The sequence below is a fragment of the Amia ocellicauda genome, chromosome 8 (assembly GCF_036373705.1).
Source record: "Amia ocellicauda isolate fAmiCal2 chromosome 8, fAmiCal2.hap1, whole genome shotgun sequence".
NCBI classification, from domain to species: Eukaryota; Metazoa; Chordata; class Actinopteri; order Amiiformes; family Amiidae; genus Amia; species Amia ocellicauda.
The window spans coordinates 16,232,198-16,251,836 of NC_089857.1; the positions used below are offsets into that span (position 1 = coordinate 16,232,198).

Consider the following 19,639-nt stretch of genomic DNA (forward strand, 5'->3'; position numbering starts at 1 on the left):
TCATGATATTCCACTTTTTTACCGATTTAATTTATATTTTCCAAATCCATTTTTTTCTTGCTAGATATATAACTTATAATAAAAAATAAAAATAAAAAAATAAACACAATACAAAAAACTCGGGCAGAAAATCGGCCTCGCTCATCCTGGAAATTACAGATTTGTCATTATAGTCTAATCTAATTTGTACACTTCAGTTCCATTTTATTGTAGAATGAGGGTCAGTCTATTGCATTCTTTCTGTGCATACCCAGGGTAATATACAGAACATAAGGGCAAATCCCAGAAGTGCATAGTATCATATTTCTGTCCATATTTAATTGCAGGCTCCACCAACAGTTTTGCTTTCATCACAGACAGTGCTGTTTCAATGGGAGAATATAGAGCAGCTGCTCACCTGGTGTCCCACAGTCTTCCTGTGCTCCCGGTTGGGGGTTTTCGGAGCTGGCTTGGCAGCTCGCACATTGATCCTGGACCCTTTGCCTACTGGAGCAGGAACAGGGACCTCCTTCCCATCATGGAAGAGATCAGCCACTAGCTGGAACTGCGGGGACAAGAAACCCAAATCTCACTCCCTCTGCCACAGCAAGCTTGTGTAACTAACTATCCAAGCAGGACCCCGAACACTCACATTGCACAAGCACTGTCTTTCAGGACACACACAATGGGGTGTAATCATCATCACATTTCCCTTTTATTCCCCAACAAGATTACTTTCCTCTCAGTCCAGGTACCAGCCTTTATTTTAAATTGAGCATGTCAATGTTTTTCCATCTCCCTATTGTAAACATTCTGGAATCACAAATTCACATTTCATTAGGAATGCAATCTTCTCATACACTGTGCATTGCAAATGCAATATGACTTGTACAATGCATTCCGTAGAAGATGTACCATTTAAATTTGCTATGTGTGTAGAGCCTACATTCACAGTAGTGTAATAGTAATAACTTTGTTCTTGCTTCCATGTTACCCTCTATACTACCTTAGTTATGAATTCCAATTGTGAACTGGAAAGTAGGTTCTCCAACATGCAGCAAGACATCCAAAATGTCACAGTGACAGCTCATTTAAAAGTCAAATTCTTTGAACGCTAAAATAAAATTTTGGGTTTGAGATCTCGGCAAAAATGCTAGAGTGCAACTCACAAAGATACAATCCCAAAACATTGAGCACAGCCAGTCACTGTCCAACACTCAATAAAGCAGGAAACTAACACAATCTTGTGCACCTCCTTGGATAACCCCATTACACAGTTATCTAGTAACAGGATTAAAAGGAGAAAAGGTTAATACACAATACTGACTGAGTTGGATGGTGATAACCACAGGTATTATTTTAACTCTCTAAAGCATCACACGGGGGTCCTGTCCAACTCCCTAAGGCTGCTCAGAAGTGACCCTTCCAGACCTTCTGCAAACATGTATATTTCATTTACCATGTCAGAGTTCCTTCTAGCACTTATCTGTGCTAATCTGTCAAACCTCAACCAACCCAAAGCACTGCTGTATCTATCTGCTGTATACATGAAGCTATATTCCCCCTGAAGCAGGTCAGTGCCTGTTATTAAAAGCTGGATATGAGTGGTCATAATGTGATATTCAACTCAAAGGTTAAATGCCTTTGAGGTGGAGATTGCCAAAGAACATTCATTAACTTTTATTTTTTATTTTTAATAATAGGTAGCCTATAGTTTGCTACATATAGTACCATAAAGCTGTCAAATATAAGATTGCTATGTATTTGTCACCAAGTCATGCCTGAATCTACCACAGATACTTGTGTGCATCACACTAAGCAATGAGATTTTTACATGTTCATCGACCGCTTATGGCTGAAGCAATCTGATGTTTGCTGTGGAACAATCATAAGGTGCAACCATGCGTATGCTCCTCTTCCTCAAAGTTAACTTCTCTGATGAAAGGCCTTGGGAAAAAAGGGAATAAAAAATCCATCTCATTTCATTTCTCTCAGCCTAGCATTCACACTATTTTATGATTGCTGAGCTCGGGTTGCATAATTTCTAGTGACAAGTACTCTTTAAGATGGTCAGGACACAGAGCTGGGAGGCCATCAAAAGCCACCCAGTTGCTCTCTAAATGTCAATCTCAGCTCCAAAGACATTCCTGACAACGGTATTTGGTGTACTGCGGTTATATAGTATCGGTTACTGAAATCTCTCCAGGATTCTACACAGTTTTGGGAGTGAAAGAGCGGACAAATTCTCCACCTCTTATTCTGCATGCACTTGGGAGAGGAGTTTGTTGAGTAAAAGCTGATTCTAATACAGCTCGGACAGTATATGCTTGTGGTGTCCTAGAATCAGAGTAATATGACTTGGAAGCTTGAGCAAGGATTGTGTTGATGTAGGATCCTTTAATCTCTTGTCACTGCTTTTGCCTAGTTGCCTCAGAACTGCTTGCGTTTACAAAACAAATATAACGGCATGAGCATTAAGTCTAAGTCTGTAGTGAGGCTTAAATGTTCAATATTGCTAAAAGCACTTAGCATAATTGACCCATTATTACCAAATTAGTAACACAAAAATTAGGTATGTGCATATAATTGTGCAGCCCTTTGCTTGCTCGTTGCATTAATATCCCAGCTAAGCCAGAGGATTAGCACTGCACTCTCGTCACATGGGTGGGACAATGTAACATTTTATACAATTACAGCAGAAGGACGTCTTGGTAGCCTAGAACAACCAATTAAGAGGGGCTAATTCTGTGATTTCCATGCAAGGTTAATCTAGTCTATATCTGAATAATCAACCAATTTTAAACAACTCTGTCTACAATCTTACGAGATATATTTGTGACTTGTCCTGCAACCTGAGAAAAAGTGCTCCACCGGCTGTTGTAATCCACTGCTGAAATATAAAAGGTCAAAGGACTCGTGGTGCAGTGCCGAAGCAAAGTGCTACAATCATCAATACGGACACCTTCAGATTACCTGGTCAGCACATAAGAAGCAGCGCAGTTTATTATGTTAATTTAGACTCTGTGGGATTATTACTCCTTTTAAAAATACTAAAGTCAACAAGAATTGATAGGATGCAAAGTTATTCCGTTTCTGACAGAAAAGCAATAGCAGAAGAACTCTTTTGAAATGTGGAAAGGGACCAAACACTCCACTCCTGTCAGATGATGCAGTTCAACGTGACGTGACTTTGTGTCTGTTCTACCTCACTGTGCGCCACAAGTTAAAGTGTTAATTTCTTGTAAACATTAAATAAGGAAAGATATATGATAATACACAGCAGGACTTACTTTGCTGGCCTTCAGTATGTTGATCTGCTCCTCATACACAGTGTCTCGGTTCTTCTCCAGGAATCCGTCGCTTTGGTATTCCACCTGCGCAACAGAGACAAGGCAGCTGACCTCCACACACCAGACTGAACAGCACCCACCACCTCAGCCTTCCAAATGTCAACTGGAGCATCACAAGCTACATTGCGGAGTATAAAATGAGGCCTGCACCTTCTTCCAAAGATTAACTTTAATAACATAAGTGGGGAAGATCTTCTTTCATACTGAACTTAATCTATTTTTAAAAGACCGTATGAAATCAGACTTTCAGACAGTCAGACTTTCTATAAAGACAATCGGTTCAATTAATCATGCAGAGAGGAGATGAGGCTGTAGAAATGGAGTGTCTGTGATTATCATTGCAGCTTAATGAACTGGCAATCCGGTATAGCACTTGGCAGTCTGATGCAGAAACACAGATAGGTAAATCTTCTGAGTAGAACAGCTCAGTCACTTAAGATTCAATGAACCTTGATGTGACGTATTGGCTGCCATTTAAAGCACTACACATCAGACCCATTGAGGTGCTAGGACAGTTAAGATGTGTGGCAGAGCTCATGACAGTGAGGGGCCCATAAAGCAGTCTCTGGACCTTCCTGTTGATGAGAACACAGTGCTGGCTTGTTTTCAACAAGTAGAGGGTGAACAAGTGTGCACAGCAGTCATGACTTAATATGAAGCATTTATGTCAGGTCCTGCATCATTATTTACAACCTGATAATTCTGCATGTTCATCTCCTGTATTTCGTGCTTCAAACAGTCTCTATATCCAGGGTATGTCTGTACTTTTATACCCATCTATATTACAAATCATTAATATTTTCCTTTGCTATTCTCGTTCTGCAAAAGCAACTTCAAAGTATAAGCCCCCAGCTGTTAAACAACAGGAAAATCAAGACTACTAGGCACTCAGAAATGCAACACAGGTGCACCACAGACCTATTTATTGGCTAATACTGGAAATGCTGCATAGTTCTGTGTAGCACAGATTCAATAGTTTGATAAGGGACAGGGATGATAAGGAAATCATCTATGGTGGTAATTCATAATGTCCAGGATTAGTACAAGTACAGTCCTGACAGTCTGCACAGCTGGGACATTACACATTTCCTTGCTTTTCACACTTCATCACAAAGGTCGTGTTCTTGTAGTGCAGATTTCCGCAGTTCTGCACAGATCCGCCCCCTTGAATCAATTATATTACAAGCAAAGTGCATTTTTTTCTAAAAAAGACCTGCATTTATTTATTTACAATGCCAGGAAAGATTTAAAGCACAGAATCCCTATTCAGATATGAAGCTGAGGATACATATATTGCTGAAAGTGATAACTATTTAATATGTATTCAATAGTGATTAGGCCCACCATTGCACTTAGTGACAGCTGAAACTTTTGATAGATGATTGAGGAATATTGTGCCAGTCCGGCCACAGCTCAATCTCTGAAGCTGTGACAGAAGCTGGTCTCTTGCACCTTCATCACATAAGTGTTTTAAGGGATTGACAAATGACACCATCTATGAAGCACATAACCACCAAAGCAATCTATTACAGGAGGAGGGAGATTTGACCCAATACCTTTGGTAACAAAGTACAGACATATTTCTTGGACAGTTGTGAAGAATTATTAGATAAATGTTGATTATTTGCACGTACCTTATCTGCAAAATGCACTACAATGAAGGAAGTGTTTGACATCCTGGGCTTTTGAAAGTGCTCGGAGCTGGAGTGCCTGTCGTACAGCTTCTGGGCCCAGTTCTGATCAGTTCCTTTTGGCACCTGATGTTATGAGAGAAGACATTTTGTATCAGCAAATACTAATTTCAAGTAAAGGTGTATTCAGGCTATTTGTTCTTGTTTTCGCAAATGCATCTTTAACAAAAGGATTAACTGACAATCTTCATGAGAGAATCAACTGAAGAGAGAACTAAAACTTGACAGCAGACTGTAGTGGTCTGAAAACACAAAAAGAATGCTGAAAAAACAAGAGACTGAGTACTGGCTCCCCAGGACTAAAATACACTGAAGCAGCAGTATACACACGGTAATCAAATGGGTTTAATCCCTTTGTACGGATGATATTTAAAGATGACAATGTCAACAGTGGAGATTAATTCAGAGCTTAAACCAATTACATCTTGATTCCTCGATCTTGTTTCTATAATCTCTGTCTAGATAATAAAATACCTTCCAGATTATTTGATGTACTTGTTATATTAGCACTAAGTAAACGTATTGATCTGACCTTTACATTTTCTAAAAAGATATATATATATATATATATAACGTGTAGTATTCTCAAACTATTGCGGCATTGCTCATAGCTTTCAGCAGATACAAAACAAACTAAGTTTCCAAGGAGAGAAATGGGTTGCATATTAAGACTAATTTTACTTCACTTTATATTAAAAGGCTGGTGTTTTGTTACAGTCAAACCTCTACATTTAAAAAATAAAATCTGGGTCAATTTCTCCACAGCTCTACTGTGCAGCAATATCTACAGTGCATGTATATCTTTCCATCGCAGGTCTGACTTCCTATTCTGGATCCCTCTTCCCCAACCTCCAGCGTACCTTGCACTCCTCGTCCAGCAGGTCCAGAATGCCCAGTTTGGCTTCAATGAGGTCAATGCATGGCTGATTGTCATAGAAGTCAATCAGTGTCCAGGGGATCTGCTCTTTCATGTACTCGTCCTGCTCTAACTTGAAGACATGCTGCAATACAATAGGCCAGGAGGTTAAAAACACAGTTCTCCCCATCTCGTTCCAAATGCTAACTGAAATATCTGGTAAGCCAAGAAATGGAAGGATTAAATGGAAGAAGCACAGCACAAAATAATTCAGAACTATCGAACTATCTTGATTTGAATCTCCCCCGGAGGTAACGTAAATAGCGTTCCTTCAGAAACATGGAACTTGTCCCCCCCGGTTCAGAGAGCAATGCTTTGAAAGGACTGTTCACTTTTTAGGTTTGGTTCCCCATTGATACATCTGCTTTTCAGAAGTTAAACAATAAAAGTATTTGTTGCAAACAGGAACCGTTGTCTGCAAAGTCATATTTCTGTCTGTCATTTCCTTCATTTGGAGTGAAACTCTCTTTTAGCAGTGCTCAGACAGAAGAGTGTTGACAATGTTGTCACAGAGCACTTCCTTTGTGCTTTATGGGTCAGTAATTAATTACAGTGATGATGTCAACAGCCCCTGGTGATAAAAACCTGGAAACCTCTCAGTGTGAACTCAAAAAAAGAGCAACAAGACAATACATTTATATTTCATATACCCCAAAACACAATTACACGCTCATGTTCGAGGGACACATTTTGCAAATGTAGACTGAAGAACATATATTTTACACACTATTTACTACTTAAAAAAGCAAAGCAATAATTAATTTGGGTAAGTAAAATTATGGGAGTATGATTTATGTTTCTCAGGAAATGATTGAGCACATTAGTTTTGTACTGTGTAAATGGACTGGCACGTTAGTATGAGCCAACACTGGTGTATTAAACTTGACACACCACACTTAATAATCACTGCTATGTTTTCAAGTGACATTTTTCACTTATACAAAATTAGATATTTTAAAATTAGATACAAAATGTCTGGTAATAACCGCTGCTCATCGGTATTCTGGGATTACTGGGGTTGACAGTGAAGAGCCCCAGGACAACGGCAAAGATAATCTTGTCTGCGTCATTCCTTTCCTTATGTCATTCGATAAACAAACCCCAGCACTTCTGTGAATGTAACATCTACAGAATGTCTCCTGCAGCGATGCTTACACAGGAAATTAAAACTTCACTGCATACTTTGTTCAAATAATGCTGATAAAGTTATTTTCTTAGTTATTCTTTTTTAGTTCTTTCTTTCATTTTCTCTCTCTCTCTCTCATCTGGTTTTAAACCAAGATCGCTGCAGCACAGAAAGTTTAAGTGCTGTCTTACTCCTACTTACAAGAGATACAAATGCAATTGGCCTGAAAGTTCTCCTTTTCAGGCTACAAGAAAAGAGGGCCACTCACTTTCATTACAGAGGGTCAAAACCTTATAATGCTACCTTTCACTGTCAAATATGGGCTGTATTAAGAAAGTCTTTACTACCATTTTGTATAGGGCACCACTTTACAAGAGAAAAGTCCAGGTATTAAAAATGTGATTGTGTTCTGTCATTACAAGACACAAAAACATCCGAACCAAGTCTTTCAGGCATGTACTTGGTAAGTGACCTGCCTCACATACCATACCCAGATAAAATATTTCCACCTAGCATCTCAAAGACAATTTATATGTATAAGTTCTTAACAGGCATAGCCAGGTCATGGTAAAGCTGTTATCACCAATGCACAACTTCTCATTTACAGCCAAGCACTGCATAAAACAAACAGGGAAAGATGGGGCTATATACAATCATTATAGATAAAATACACTCCCATTAAAGGTAATAGTAAAATAAAAGGTTATAATGTATCCTCAATTGTACCTCTCTGCCAGAACAGCAAATGGAAGAGCACCCTTTAAACTCACCGAATTGAATTGCTGCTGCAGTTTCTCGTTGGCATAGTTGATGCAGAACTGTTCAAAACTGTTGAACTCGAACGTCTCAAACCTGTTGACAGGAACAGGAATATCAGAAATAAGTATTTAGATATTAACAAACGATCTCTCACTTGTCTGAATCAGGTGGAAAGATGCATGCGTTTTATAAATTAACTTGATTTTGATTAGATCTGCACTGGTTTCATTAAACCAATGCACTACAATTTGATTTTTAGTTGTATTAAGCACCCTGATCTGGTTTTATTTTTAATGTACTATTTTACTGAAAAATTAAAACCATATAAAAATATATAATAAGACTGAACAAGCAGGTTGATAGTTAATGATCCTAGAATCTTATAATGTCGATATAATACAACATTAAAATCAAGTACCGGCTATACGGATTTTTAAACACAATTAAGAAAAAAGCTTTACTTTGTAATTAAATCACAATTTTTCCTCCAAGTCTGCTCATTCTTTGTATAAGTGATTAAAAAAATAAATAATGAAGTCTATGATTTATGAATTTAGCCCAACATGTAGTAGTCTTCAGAATATAGTGTGTGTGTGTGTGTGTGTGTGTGTGTGTATATATATATTTATTTATTTATTTTGATTAACACAGAATAAAACATTTCTAGGTCTACTCCACAAAGAAAACAACTCCAGGGAACCAATTAAGTTACAGTGGTTGGATCCTGGCCATACTGAGAAGAACATCGCTGGAGAAAGGTTACAGAGGTCAGATTTCAACTTTACTGCAAAGGGGGCTTCCAGAGCATTATAAACGAACAGGATAGGAAGAAGATTGAATTATTGAAACGATCAAACAACACCTGAAACTAATGTATGGAGAGTTTGCATTCTCTATTCTATAGCCAAGAAATCAGTTCCTCAACTCAGAAAGTAATAAAACTATCGAGTTTAGCTGACTGGGAAGTGCCTGTGTAGCAAAAGGCTAACTGCAATTAAGTGATATTCATGAGGAAATGTTGCCACTTACACACTGTTTAATCATTCAATATCTGGGCACATTACCTGAAATCTGGGGAGGAAATGTAATGGATAATTATGGGAATTAAGCTTTTGGAGCAGGGAACTATTCAAAGTATGCATATTTCAATATGAGCTCTATACAGAAATGAGGCAAGAGAATTTCCTTTTGTCTGTTTATCAGGTATGCATAATTAACCAGCACTTGGAAGGCAGACTTTAATGGGCCTGTGACTAAGAAAGGCAGAAGTGAACAACAGAAAGTGTGACGGGGGAAAGCCATACCCGTATATGTCTAGAACGCCAATGAAGGAGTGCTGCTTGGTGGTGGTGTACAGGGCTTTATTGATATGGTCCACAATCCAGTTGAAGAGCTCGGCGTATATGTGCTTGGCCAGGGCATTGCGGGCATTAATGGCCTGCTGTTTGGACATGGTCTTGACGTAAGTCTCAGCCGTGGTCACCAGCTTGCGATGGCATAACCAGTGCTCCATCTGGTCGTGCTCCACCCCCAGCAGATCACAGAAGTGGTTCAGATGCTCGTCGTTTTTCTGTGCGGAAAAGAGAGCGATTCACTAAGCAAGGGGAGCATTTGAGCTGCCATGAAGGCGGCACCAGCAGTGTACCTCCCCAGACTAGTGAAACCTAATTGCTTTACCATTCAGCGTGAAATTTAGGACTCATTTTATTTCCAGTTCTTGTACATATGCAGGGAAAATGCTCTACCCGTCTAAGTTCATTTCTGAAATACAGTCCTCGTCTATGTAAAATAATAGGAAAAGTCAAGAATTAGACAATGTCAAAAGCACAAAATATAAATGGAGATACAATTTTTTGCCTCACTGACTCTCATCTAAAGAGACTTAATTTGGGTATTAATTTGCACAGTTGGTTACTACTGGAGCAAAAGCACTTTGCTCAAGGGTACAACAAAAAATGGCTGTCTGGACCAGAGCCCTAAAAAGTAGTTTGCATTGGTGCCTGAATGTTATTTGAAACTGAAATTACAATCAGCTAGAAAACAGCATGAACATGATATTGAAATAAAGTTGTCTGGTAATGGAATTTGAGGTATGCAAGTAAGTTACTGATTCTCAATTATCAAATGAAAAGAAACAACAACAAAAATTCAGCATTACAGAAAATCAGTGGAGCAATCCTTTTAAATCGCTTTTAATGGAAGGCAATGGGCTAGGCTCCAGGTATTTTATGTGAACCGTACGTCAACGAATTAATTGATCATGTACGGAGCTATATATCCTGAAATCTCCATTAAACTTGGACACTGGCCTCTCTTATACTGGAGCTTCCAAGACTTAAAAGTGAAATCTAATCAAATCACAGCCACCATGAAGCTAGGCCCTCCATCACGATGTGCTTTAAAGCCTGGATTTACTAACAGCAATGAAATAAGTGAAATCGGAGATGTTATTGTATACTGTGTACTGATATTAACGTTCTGTCCATCGGTACACCATCTTGTGGAACAGGACAAATATTTAAACAGAGGTCCCAATAACACAGCATACCACTGAATAATTGATAGCTTTCTTAGCAGTATACTCTCCACATTGCATTTCTGTTGTCAGATATAATGCAAAGCTAGACAAAGACCTCCTTAAACCCTAACAACAGTCTGCACCTCAACCCAGGCAAACACCACAATTTCAAGCTAAGACTACCCTAAAAATGTAAACCTAATCTGATTTCAGTGCAGATCTAAATCTAAATTACTCTCCTTATAACCTAAATATAACCATAAGGTCAGTCCTACCATTACTTGGATGCCTAATAAAAAACAAAAAAAAGTCTCTTAAATGATAACTTTTCAAAGCAGAGTTTATAATACAGTATTGTTTTTTAAATTATGAAATGCATCTTGCATAAAAATAGATTAATTATATAAAAGTACCAAATGAATCTCATTCCCAAGTGATGAAGCGTACACTGGTATTTGAATTTGTTAACATTTGCTAATTTCCTTCATTTTAATCTGGGTGGAAATTATTCTTTGGGGAGACTTTCATTTGGCTGAGAAACAGTCAGAAATGCAGAAAATGACTAATGAAACGACTGCAGCATTTCTTCTGTGAAGGTGTATGATGTGTCCTGCAGTTTGCAATGTGGGCCTGCACCGATGGGGACTGGGATGCCCAGATTCCAAGCTCTCAAAAAGGAAAAATCACGATTTTGCAATTGCAAGGCCGAGTGAGATACTCACAGGGATGTTGCAGGAATCTCCGTCTCGCTCTGATCTAATGTCCACGTTGCCCAGGTGGAGGATGGAGGCAATGATCTTGAAGATGCTCATCTGATGATTCTCCTTTACACCTGGAATATTGAACAAATGCAGACACATCCTATGCTTATCAATTCAAAGAGGATCACAGGCAGCACAACTTTCACACACAAAGCCAAACCAGAAACAGGCAACCTGGCAAATGTTAAAGTAATTTTTTGGAATGCATGACTAATCTGGTTCTCCCTTGATTTTTAACAGTATGATGGGGGGCGATTTCTGCTGTGGACCACTTTGTTTGTATTACAGTTAGCAGATTTCAAGTTTGAATTAAATAATATATAAATGATCAAGAAAAATAACTGGGATGGCATCATCTTTCACATGATATACCCAAAGAATCATTAGATCTACAGAAAGCATAGAGTGTGTTGAAAGTAAATACATTTAGCAAGGTTAAAAAAAAAATGATATAGCTAACATTAATTATGGAACGCTGTGAAGAGACCTTAATTTTCTGACTTTTGGAAATGGACATCTGCATATATGTTGTGTAAAGAAAAAATAAGCTTTTCTTCAGTTATGGAGCTTTGGCTGACTGGTGTAGGAAGAGTGCGTAGGTGCAGGCAGTGTTGTCATACTGGTGTGGGAGTTTGAAGGAGGAGGGATGCTTGGATTGTTTTAAGCAGCTGGTCAGTGAGGAGTGCAATTATCCGAGATGTTGTTTTTGTTAGTGGTGGATATAAGGGAGGTCTTTCCTATGGCTCAGCCTCACCCAACCCCAACCATCAAAGGGGATTATAGTGAATGTGTATTGGGTTGCAGTACATGGGAAAAGCATTCTGTGCAAAATCACTTTAAAACAGGCTGCACTGCAGGAGAACTGCTGGTAATGAAATAAAACAAAGAAACAAAAAGACATGAAATTCACTGAATACTTGCAACTTTGCCAGTTATTTACTGTCACGCTATATCATGAGTACACAACACCTGATGAACAAGAAATAATTGTCCTTTTTTATTGGTATTTGTGACTACCTGTGCTAGACACCAACTGATATCTTGTGAAGTAGCAGACTGTACTTTCTAGAGTTTTAGTAATTTATAAATTATATGCACAGCTATTTAGGATGTCAATTCCATTGATTATGGAATTATGTACTCTGATCTAGTATCTAAGGATCACTGCCTACACACAGTGGGGTCAGAGTAGCAAAGGCAATTCCTTAATCAATATGTCTAACTAGTGCCACACTCTGCTCTGCCAATAATCTGATGAAGTTGTAAATATACAATTGTTTAAATTTCTGTAATTACATTTGTCTTATTATGAAAAGAATGTGATTTTGTATAAATTAAGCAGGAAGGAGGTACACTTTCAGGAGAATGGGCAGGCCAAAGAGTAGGGAAATAAGGGCTCTTGTATTTTTTGTAAAGGTAATTAGATGGTAAAATGTGCAGCTGTTACCATAAGCTAAGTGATTTTGGAAGGAAAACAACAACCTTCCACAAGATTTAAACACTGGCAATTTAAAATTCAAAATAGTGGATATCTCAAAATCTGAATCAGCTCCATTAACAAGCAAATATATTACAGGACAGTCACTAATATAAAATAATAAAAAACACAAAAATTAGGCATGAATTTCTATTTAGACTGCTTACAAAAACAATATGCAAGTCAAAATTATTATTTTGTGGGACACATTTCACAAGTTACCAATGCCACAACCATAATTACAAACCACAGACAGGACATCTCCTCAGAAAAATAGATTTATGGGAATCATAATCTCCCTAATTGAGCAAACGGTGGCTTGTCATCTTCCCTCTGGAGTTTAGTTTGTTTTATATATGAAAACAAACACCTCTCTTGTGTTTGTAGGACTGACAAAGCCTGCGCCATTAATACGGGAAAACACCATGTTGAGCAACACAAAAATATTCCTTAGTGATATTATCCTTGACCAAGTTACATTAAAATTAGAGCCGTGATATAAATTCCATGTATTAATTCCAGTGTGATGCTGCACAGCAATACTAGGAGGTCTGTGAACATTTACAAGGCTAAAGCTCTGTGTGACACTGTTGGCTTCATATAGGCTCATGGAGAAGCAGCAAAACCACACAAACACAAGGAGCGGCAGGGGCTTGGTGAGATGGTGCTCGGCAACAGTGGTGATAAGGCAGGGAGTGTTACATTATTGATAGGGCAGGGTCAACTATGCATCCAGCACTTACCAAGCAACATGAAGGCATGTCTGGTCTTCTCCAAATCCTCTGCATCATTCACTCCCTCAATGAAGATATTCTCCCCCTGAGATGTATAGAAGAAGTCTTCTGCTGATGCTGATAAGGGATGCACGGGGTGAATGGTTAGCATTTCCAAAACGGGAAAACAAACAGCCAGCAGCTAATTCAGACACCTAGACTTCTAATTTGACACAAGCCTATGTAACGACAAGGAGAATAAAAGTGCGATAAAGCATTACAAAAATAACTACAGTGGAGCACACAGCCTCCTGTCCAGTACTCCACTCATCTCCCCTCACAAAATGTATGTTTACAAAGTACCGCCCAATCTCTGCATGTCCTCGGTGAACTTCAAAACTGTGCACAAGTCTGACAGAGAAAATCAAGTCCCCCCACTGGCAGTACAGGACTGCACGAGACCCCCTGAGACAGAGAGAGGCAGATTCTGAGAGGGGAATTCTTGGTCTGTTGCACAGCCGTTACCGCAGGCATCGACTGGCCACCTGAGGGGCTGCATTATCAGAAGATGCTGTTTTAACTCTACTGGTGAGCCTTAAAAGCTTTGGCTTTTCCATTATGTAACGCCAGGGGGAAATTATTTGATGGGATTGACAGGAAATGCCTCTCCAGGCACAGGTGAGTGTCCACAGACATCCTAGCTCTATCCTCTATGTGTGTAAAAGTGAACACATTACTGCTACAGCATTTACACTATACATTTGCTAAAGGATTCAAACCCTGTGTCAGGGATAGAGTATTCTATTCAAGACTATTAATTGATTTATAAATGGTGACATCTAAAAAGAGAGCTCTGATCTTAAGAATTGCCCACTTTATGATCTTAAGCGTTTTATCCCACCAAGACCACTGTAGATTTTTCAGTCATCAGTGCATTCTCAGAATCAAAAATATATTGTGTGTTTTCAGGTTTGTGTTAAGGTCTAAATGCATGTCAACAATTGTATTGCTGGGGAAACATGTTCACGATGTGTTGGTTATACAGCTATATTCAAAAGTTGGTAATAATTTGGAACAATAATTATATAAGGAGGGACTGGAGGAAAAAAACACTTCATATGCAAGTACCCTGATATTCTCTATAGTGAACACAGTTGTACAGTGTACCTGGTAGGAAAATTGGACAGTAATGGCATTTCTGAGGCAAATTTCTTCAATGTCTGTTGTGTTTTAAAATCCACCAATGAGAGTAACTAAGACTGAACAATATTGTGTTCCCTCCAATGGTATATATTTTTTTTCTTGGCTTTATCACCAAACATTAATACTTATATTTTATATTGGTGCTTTTAGCATTTGCAGATCATGTAATTACCACGCAATATACAGTGAGGGAAAAAAGTATTTGATCCCCTGCTGATTTTGTACGTTTGCCCACTGACAAAGAAATGATCAGTCTATAATTTTAATGGTAGGTGTATTTTAACAGTGAGAGACAGAATAACAACAAACAAATCCAGAAAAACACATTTAAAAAAAGTTATACATTGATTTGCATGTTAATGAGGGAAATAAGTATTTGACCCCTTCGACTTAGTACTTGGTGGCAAAACCCTTGTTGGCAATCACAGAGGTCAGACGTTTCTTGTAGTTGGCCACCAGGTTTGCACACATCTCAGGAGGGATTTTGTCCCACTCCTCTTTGCAGATCCTCTCCAAGTCATTAAGGTTTCGAGGCGGACGTTTGGCAACTCGAACCTTCAGCTCCCTCCACAGATTTTCTATGGGATTAAGGTCTGGAGACTGGCTAGGCCACTCCAGGACCTTAATGTGCTTCTTCTTGAGCCACTCCTTTGTTGCCTTGGCTGTGTGTTTTGGGTCATTGTCATGCTGGAATACCCATCCATGACCCATTTTCAATGCCCTGGCTGAGGGAAGGAGGTTCTCACCCAAGATTTGATGGTACATGGCCCTGTCCATCGTCCCTTTGATGCGGTGCAGTTGTCCTGTCCCCTTAGCAGAAAAACACCCCCAAAGCATAATGTTTCCACCTCCATGTTTGACGGTGGGGATGGTGTTCTTGGGGTCATTCCTCCTCCTCCAAACACAGCGAGTTGAGTTGATGCCAAAGAGCTCGATTTTGGTCTCATCTGACCACAGCACTTTCACCCAGTTCTCCTCTGAATCATTCAGATGTTGGCAAACTTCAGACGAGCCTGTACATGTGCTTTCTTGAGCAGGGGAACCTTGTGGGCGCTGCAGGATTTCAGTCCTTCACGGCGTAGTGTGTTACCAATTGTTTTCTTGGTGACTATGGTCCCAGCTGCCTTGAGATCATTAACAAGATCCTCCCGTGTAGTTCTGGGCTGATTCCTCACCGTTCTCATGATCATTGAAACTCCACGACGTGAGATCTTGCATGGAGCCCCAGACCGAGGAAGACTGACAGTTATTTTGTGTTTCTTCCATTTGCGAATAATTGCACCAACTGTTGTCACCTTGTCACCAAGCTGCTTGGCGATGGTCTTGTAGCCCATTCCAGCCTTGTGTAGGTCTACAATCTTGTCCCTGACATCCTTGGACAGCTCTTTGGTCTTGGCCATGGTGGAGAGTTTGGAATCTGATTGATTGATTGCTTCTGTGGACAGGTGTCTTTTATACAGGTAACGAGCTGAGATTAGGAGCACTCCCTTTAAGAGAGTGCTCCTAATCTCAGCTCATTACCTGTATAAAAGACACCTGGGAGCCAGAAATCTTGCTGATTGATAGGGGATCAAATACTTATTTCCCTCATTAACATGCAAATCAATTTATAACTTTTTTGAAATGTGTTTTTCTGGATTTTGTTGTTTTTATTCTGTCTCTCACTGTTAAAATACACCTACCATTAAAATTATAGACTGATCATTTCTTTGTCAGTGGGCAAACGTACAAAATCAGCAGGGGATCAAATACTTTTTTCCCTCACTGTATCATGCTATTTCTAAATTCTAATTGCCTGTGTTCTGATAATAATCTACAGTAATAAAAAAGGCAGAATAGTGTCGAAGGATTTCATTATTTTGTTCATCATTTACACAGATAGAATTTGATTTTTTTTATGTATAAAAATATGCTGCTAATGAAACATGCTTTTCTGTTCTTTAGCCAAACATGAGCACTCTGATATGTGTAGGAAATACTGAACTGCTTTCAAAAAAGGCACATCAAAACACTCATGTCAATAATGCTGAGCAGCTTAAATTTTGCTAATACTGTAATTTAAAGCAGCAACATTAGTATCGTAAAATATTTTTGGTTTGTTTGTTTCAGTGTCAGAATGACTTGCAACATGTATTTAACAAGATTTTGTTTATGCCAAGGGACCACTTACTTAATTCGAGGTCTTTAAACTCTGGAAGGCTGGCAGATGCACACAGCTGGTAAAAGATATGGTAGTTTCGCTCGTCTTCTGCCTGAAACACAATAAGAACGTATTTCACTGCAGGCAAAGTTTGAGCAAAATATTAGCATAAATTATACAAAGACGAATGTTTCTTTATTCATCACGGACCGGACACGCATCTGAGTCACATTTTGACTTTCTTCAGTGCAGTGTGGTAGATGCTGAATGACATTTTCACATTATCCATAGATTGGATTTGGCACATTCTATAAAACTAGAGAATCATTCTGAACACCCAGATAAAAATTGAGAGACAGTGTTGAAACTGATTTTCAATCTCAATTTCCTTATTTTCAATATGTAAAACAGGACCAAAGTATATTTCTGGAAACTGGCAGGTGGGTAAAAAAATCTAATGAAATAAAATTAAGCTGGGACACCAAAATCATTATCCAGCTGGACAAATATAATTTCAAATCGCTTCAGGACAACCCTAAAATTAATAGAAAAAAAAAAAAAAAAACACCAAATTCCAAATTACAAGCAACATTTACCTGAGGCCTCACAATGTTTCTAACAACAAGGTGTGCACCATCCACTGATAATGTGAAAATCTTCATTTCAAAAGGGCTACAGCAGGTTAGTTTGCCCTAGAGGTGTTAATGATCAGATAAGGGAGGTGAGTGATGGCTCGGTACGAATCTGCTGACTGTGTAAAACCCCCCTGCTGGAGGAGAGCAGACACTCGTGTGACACAGAGTTTGATAACAAACAAAGGAAAATTGAAGAAAAAAAAAAAAATGTCTCACCTCAGGATTTTCAGCTGACAACAGTAAACAAAAAGCTTATACCATCATCGTCTACTAACCACAAGTGCTATGAAGTATTTGATTTAACAGTGGACCCCAGCACCAGACTCAATTGTAAGAATACATAAAACCAAGTTGTGATCAGCAGAAAACAAAATAAGTGTATACCTCTGCAAGAATCGTCCCACTCTCAATAGTAAAAAATATTAAAATAAATCGATAAAACTTTACATTCCTTAAGAAAAGTACTACACAGCAAGAATGGTTTCATGTGAGTTTCCCAAAGATACTTATCAGCAGCTCACACAAGTCAACCCTTCACCTGCCACAGACCAAAAACGTTTACATTTCCAATGGAGCTTGACAGAAATATTTCTTGTAGATGCACAGAAGAACTTCCTCCAACACCTTTAAATGTATAATTATAGAATGTCACACTAATCTGTATTTTCTGCAAATCATTTCCTCAAACACTACTACACACACATTACTCTGAAGCAGAGAACCACTTTAAAAAATGTATAACAACAATACCGATGTATAAAGGCAGGTGAAAAGTGAATTCATGAAATGTACGTCCCACGCATACCATAGTGACATTCCATTATTCTGAGCTCATTCACAGTTAACCGAGCATCACTTTAAATCCACTAGATCTCTGATCGATTTTTTAAAGCGTTAACTTCAGGTCACGTGATCGAAACTGTGCTTTGGGTTTTCCTACATGAAAACAATGCTCACAGACCTGGAAGACCACCCTTGACTTTTCCAGGAGATAAGTCCTCATGTTGGCTCCAATGATGTGATATCGTCGGTCAAATCCAATCTGGATATACTTTCCAAAGCGGCTGCTGTTGTCGTTTCTGGTGGTTTTGGCATTTCCAATTGCCTTGTGTAAAGGAAAACAAAAAGAACAAAAAGGTGAAGATCATCTTTGTATTGTATTTCACACCATGCGTCAGCCACATAGTGTACCAATAGTAGCAGAAATAATTGCATTTAGACACTGGAAAGACTAAGCCGAATTAATCCCGACTGCATGTCCTATCTGCCAATTTGGCCATTTCTGCCAAACTCTAGAAAATGCACCAACACAAAAATGTGAATGAGATATTGGGATCCGAGAGTTCTCTTATTACTCTTAATAGGTCCTCTTATTTTGTATGTGTTTGCAGATATCAACCATCACTCCAGAAAGTTTCCGTGCAGACCTAATCTTTGCTGTGAGTGTGTTAATCATGGGCATCATGCATGTATCCCATCATGCCTCTTATCACAAAAGGTTAGATCTCTTCTGCATTTAGAAGAGACAGTTTCACAAAGTAATTTCAACGAAACAATTTTGCTAATTAAATTAGAGATGCTGCCATCCTCCTTGGAGGAGAGATTAACATTTCGAAGGGCAAAGGGATTAACATTCTGATACGCCCACTCATATCACCTCAGATCCATTGCACTCTTATTCACATTAGTTTCCCTTCATACTAGTCTTCTTAGATCAGTTTTAATACTCAGTAACTGTGGGGGTTGGTGAGTGAGCTAGCTTCCTGCCTGTTAGGAACTGGTTAACTCGTGGGTCTTGAAACAGTAAGCAGACACACAGAAAATGGGGTATATGCACAGGTGCCCATGAATTCAATTAAGAAGGTAAGTAAAAAAGTAGTAAAAAGCATTGTAAAATATTAAGAAAGTATTAAACTGATCATTGTGTTGTATGTTCAGGACTTCCTTACCTCCATGATTGGGCTGGAGGCAAGCACCTTCTCTTCTACGTTGGTGTCGCTGGCAGACCCTCCCACAGTGGCAAAGTATCTCATGGCGTACTTGGCAGATACTGTCTTCCCAGCCCCCGACTCCCCGCTCACAATAATGGACTGGTTCTTCTCATCTCTGCAATGACAAGGGCAGAGGTTGCAGCGATCAGGGTCGGGCTCTCACTGCTGACAAGCACATTGCTCTCCTGTGAAGTATGAAGCCTTTTAACAGAGTGAGATCAATCCCCATCAGCCTAGTGGTTGAGGAGATGGAATGTGATGTGTGTCCACGCGGTATGCTCCCTTCACTCGAGGGCACTTGGCCGTGAGTCACCAGTCTGCTTTCTGCCATATGTCTCCTTTCTGTAATAACAATCTAAATTGTGTTTGACAATCAAAAC

At 39.0% G+C, this 19,639-nt stretch overlaps 1 protein-coding gene across 3 annotated transcripts in view; it reads right to left on the reverse strand.

Annotated features, from left to right (window-relative positions):
• The window catches only part of myo5b (myosin VB), a 120,798-nt gene that overhangs the window by 41,351 nt on the left and 59,808 nt on the right, over positions 1 to 19,639 (reverse strand). For all 3 annotated transcript variants that reach the window (XM_066712202.1, XM_066712200.1, XM_066712201.1), the window contains exons 5-15: positions 19,218 to 19,374; positions 18,230 to 18,373; positions 16,664 to 16,745; positions 13,321 to 13,428; positions 11,062 to 11,171; positions 9,126 to 9,391; positions 7,833 to 7,914; positions 5,881 to 6,021; positions 4,964 to 5,086; positions 3,270 to 3,353; positions 398 to 544 (exon numbers count right to left, since the gene is read on the reverse strand). In XM_066712202.1, coding sequence (XP_066568299.1) covers positions 398 to 544; positions 3,270 to 3,353; positions 4,964 to 5,086; positions 5,881 to 6,021; positions 7,833 to 7,914; positions 9,126 to 9,391; positions 11,062 to 11,171; positions 13,321 to 13,428; positions 16,664 to 16,745; positions 18,230 to 18,373; positions 19,218 to 19,374 — 1,444 coding nt within the window. The remainder of the gene's footprint in view (positions 1 to 397; positions 545 to 3,269; positions 3,354 to 4,963; positions 5,087 to 5,880; positions 6,022 to 7,832; positions 7,915 to 9,125; positions 9,392 to 11,061; positions 11,172 to 13,320; positions 13,429 to 16,663; positions 16,746 to 18,229; positions 18,374 to 19,217; positions 19,375 to 19,639) is intronic.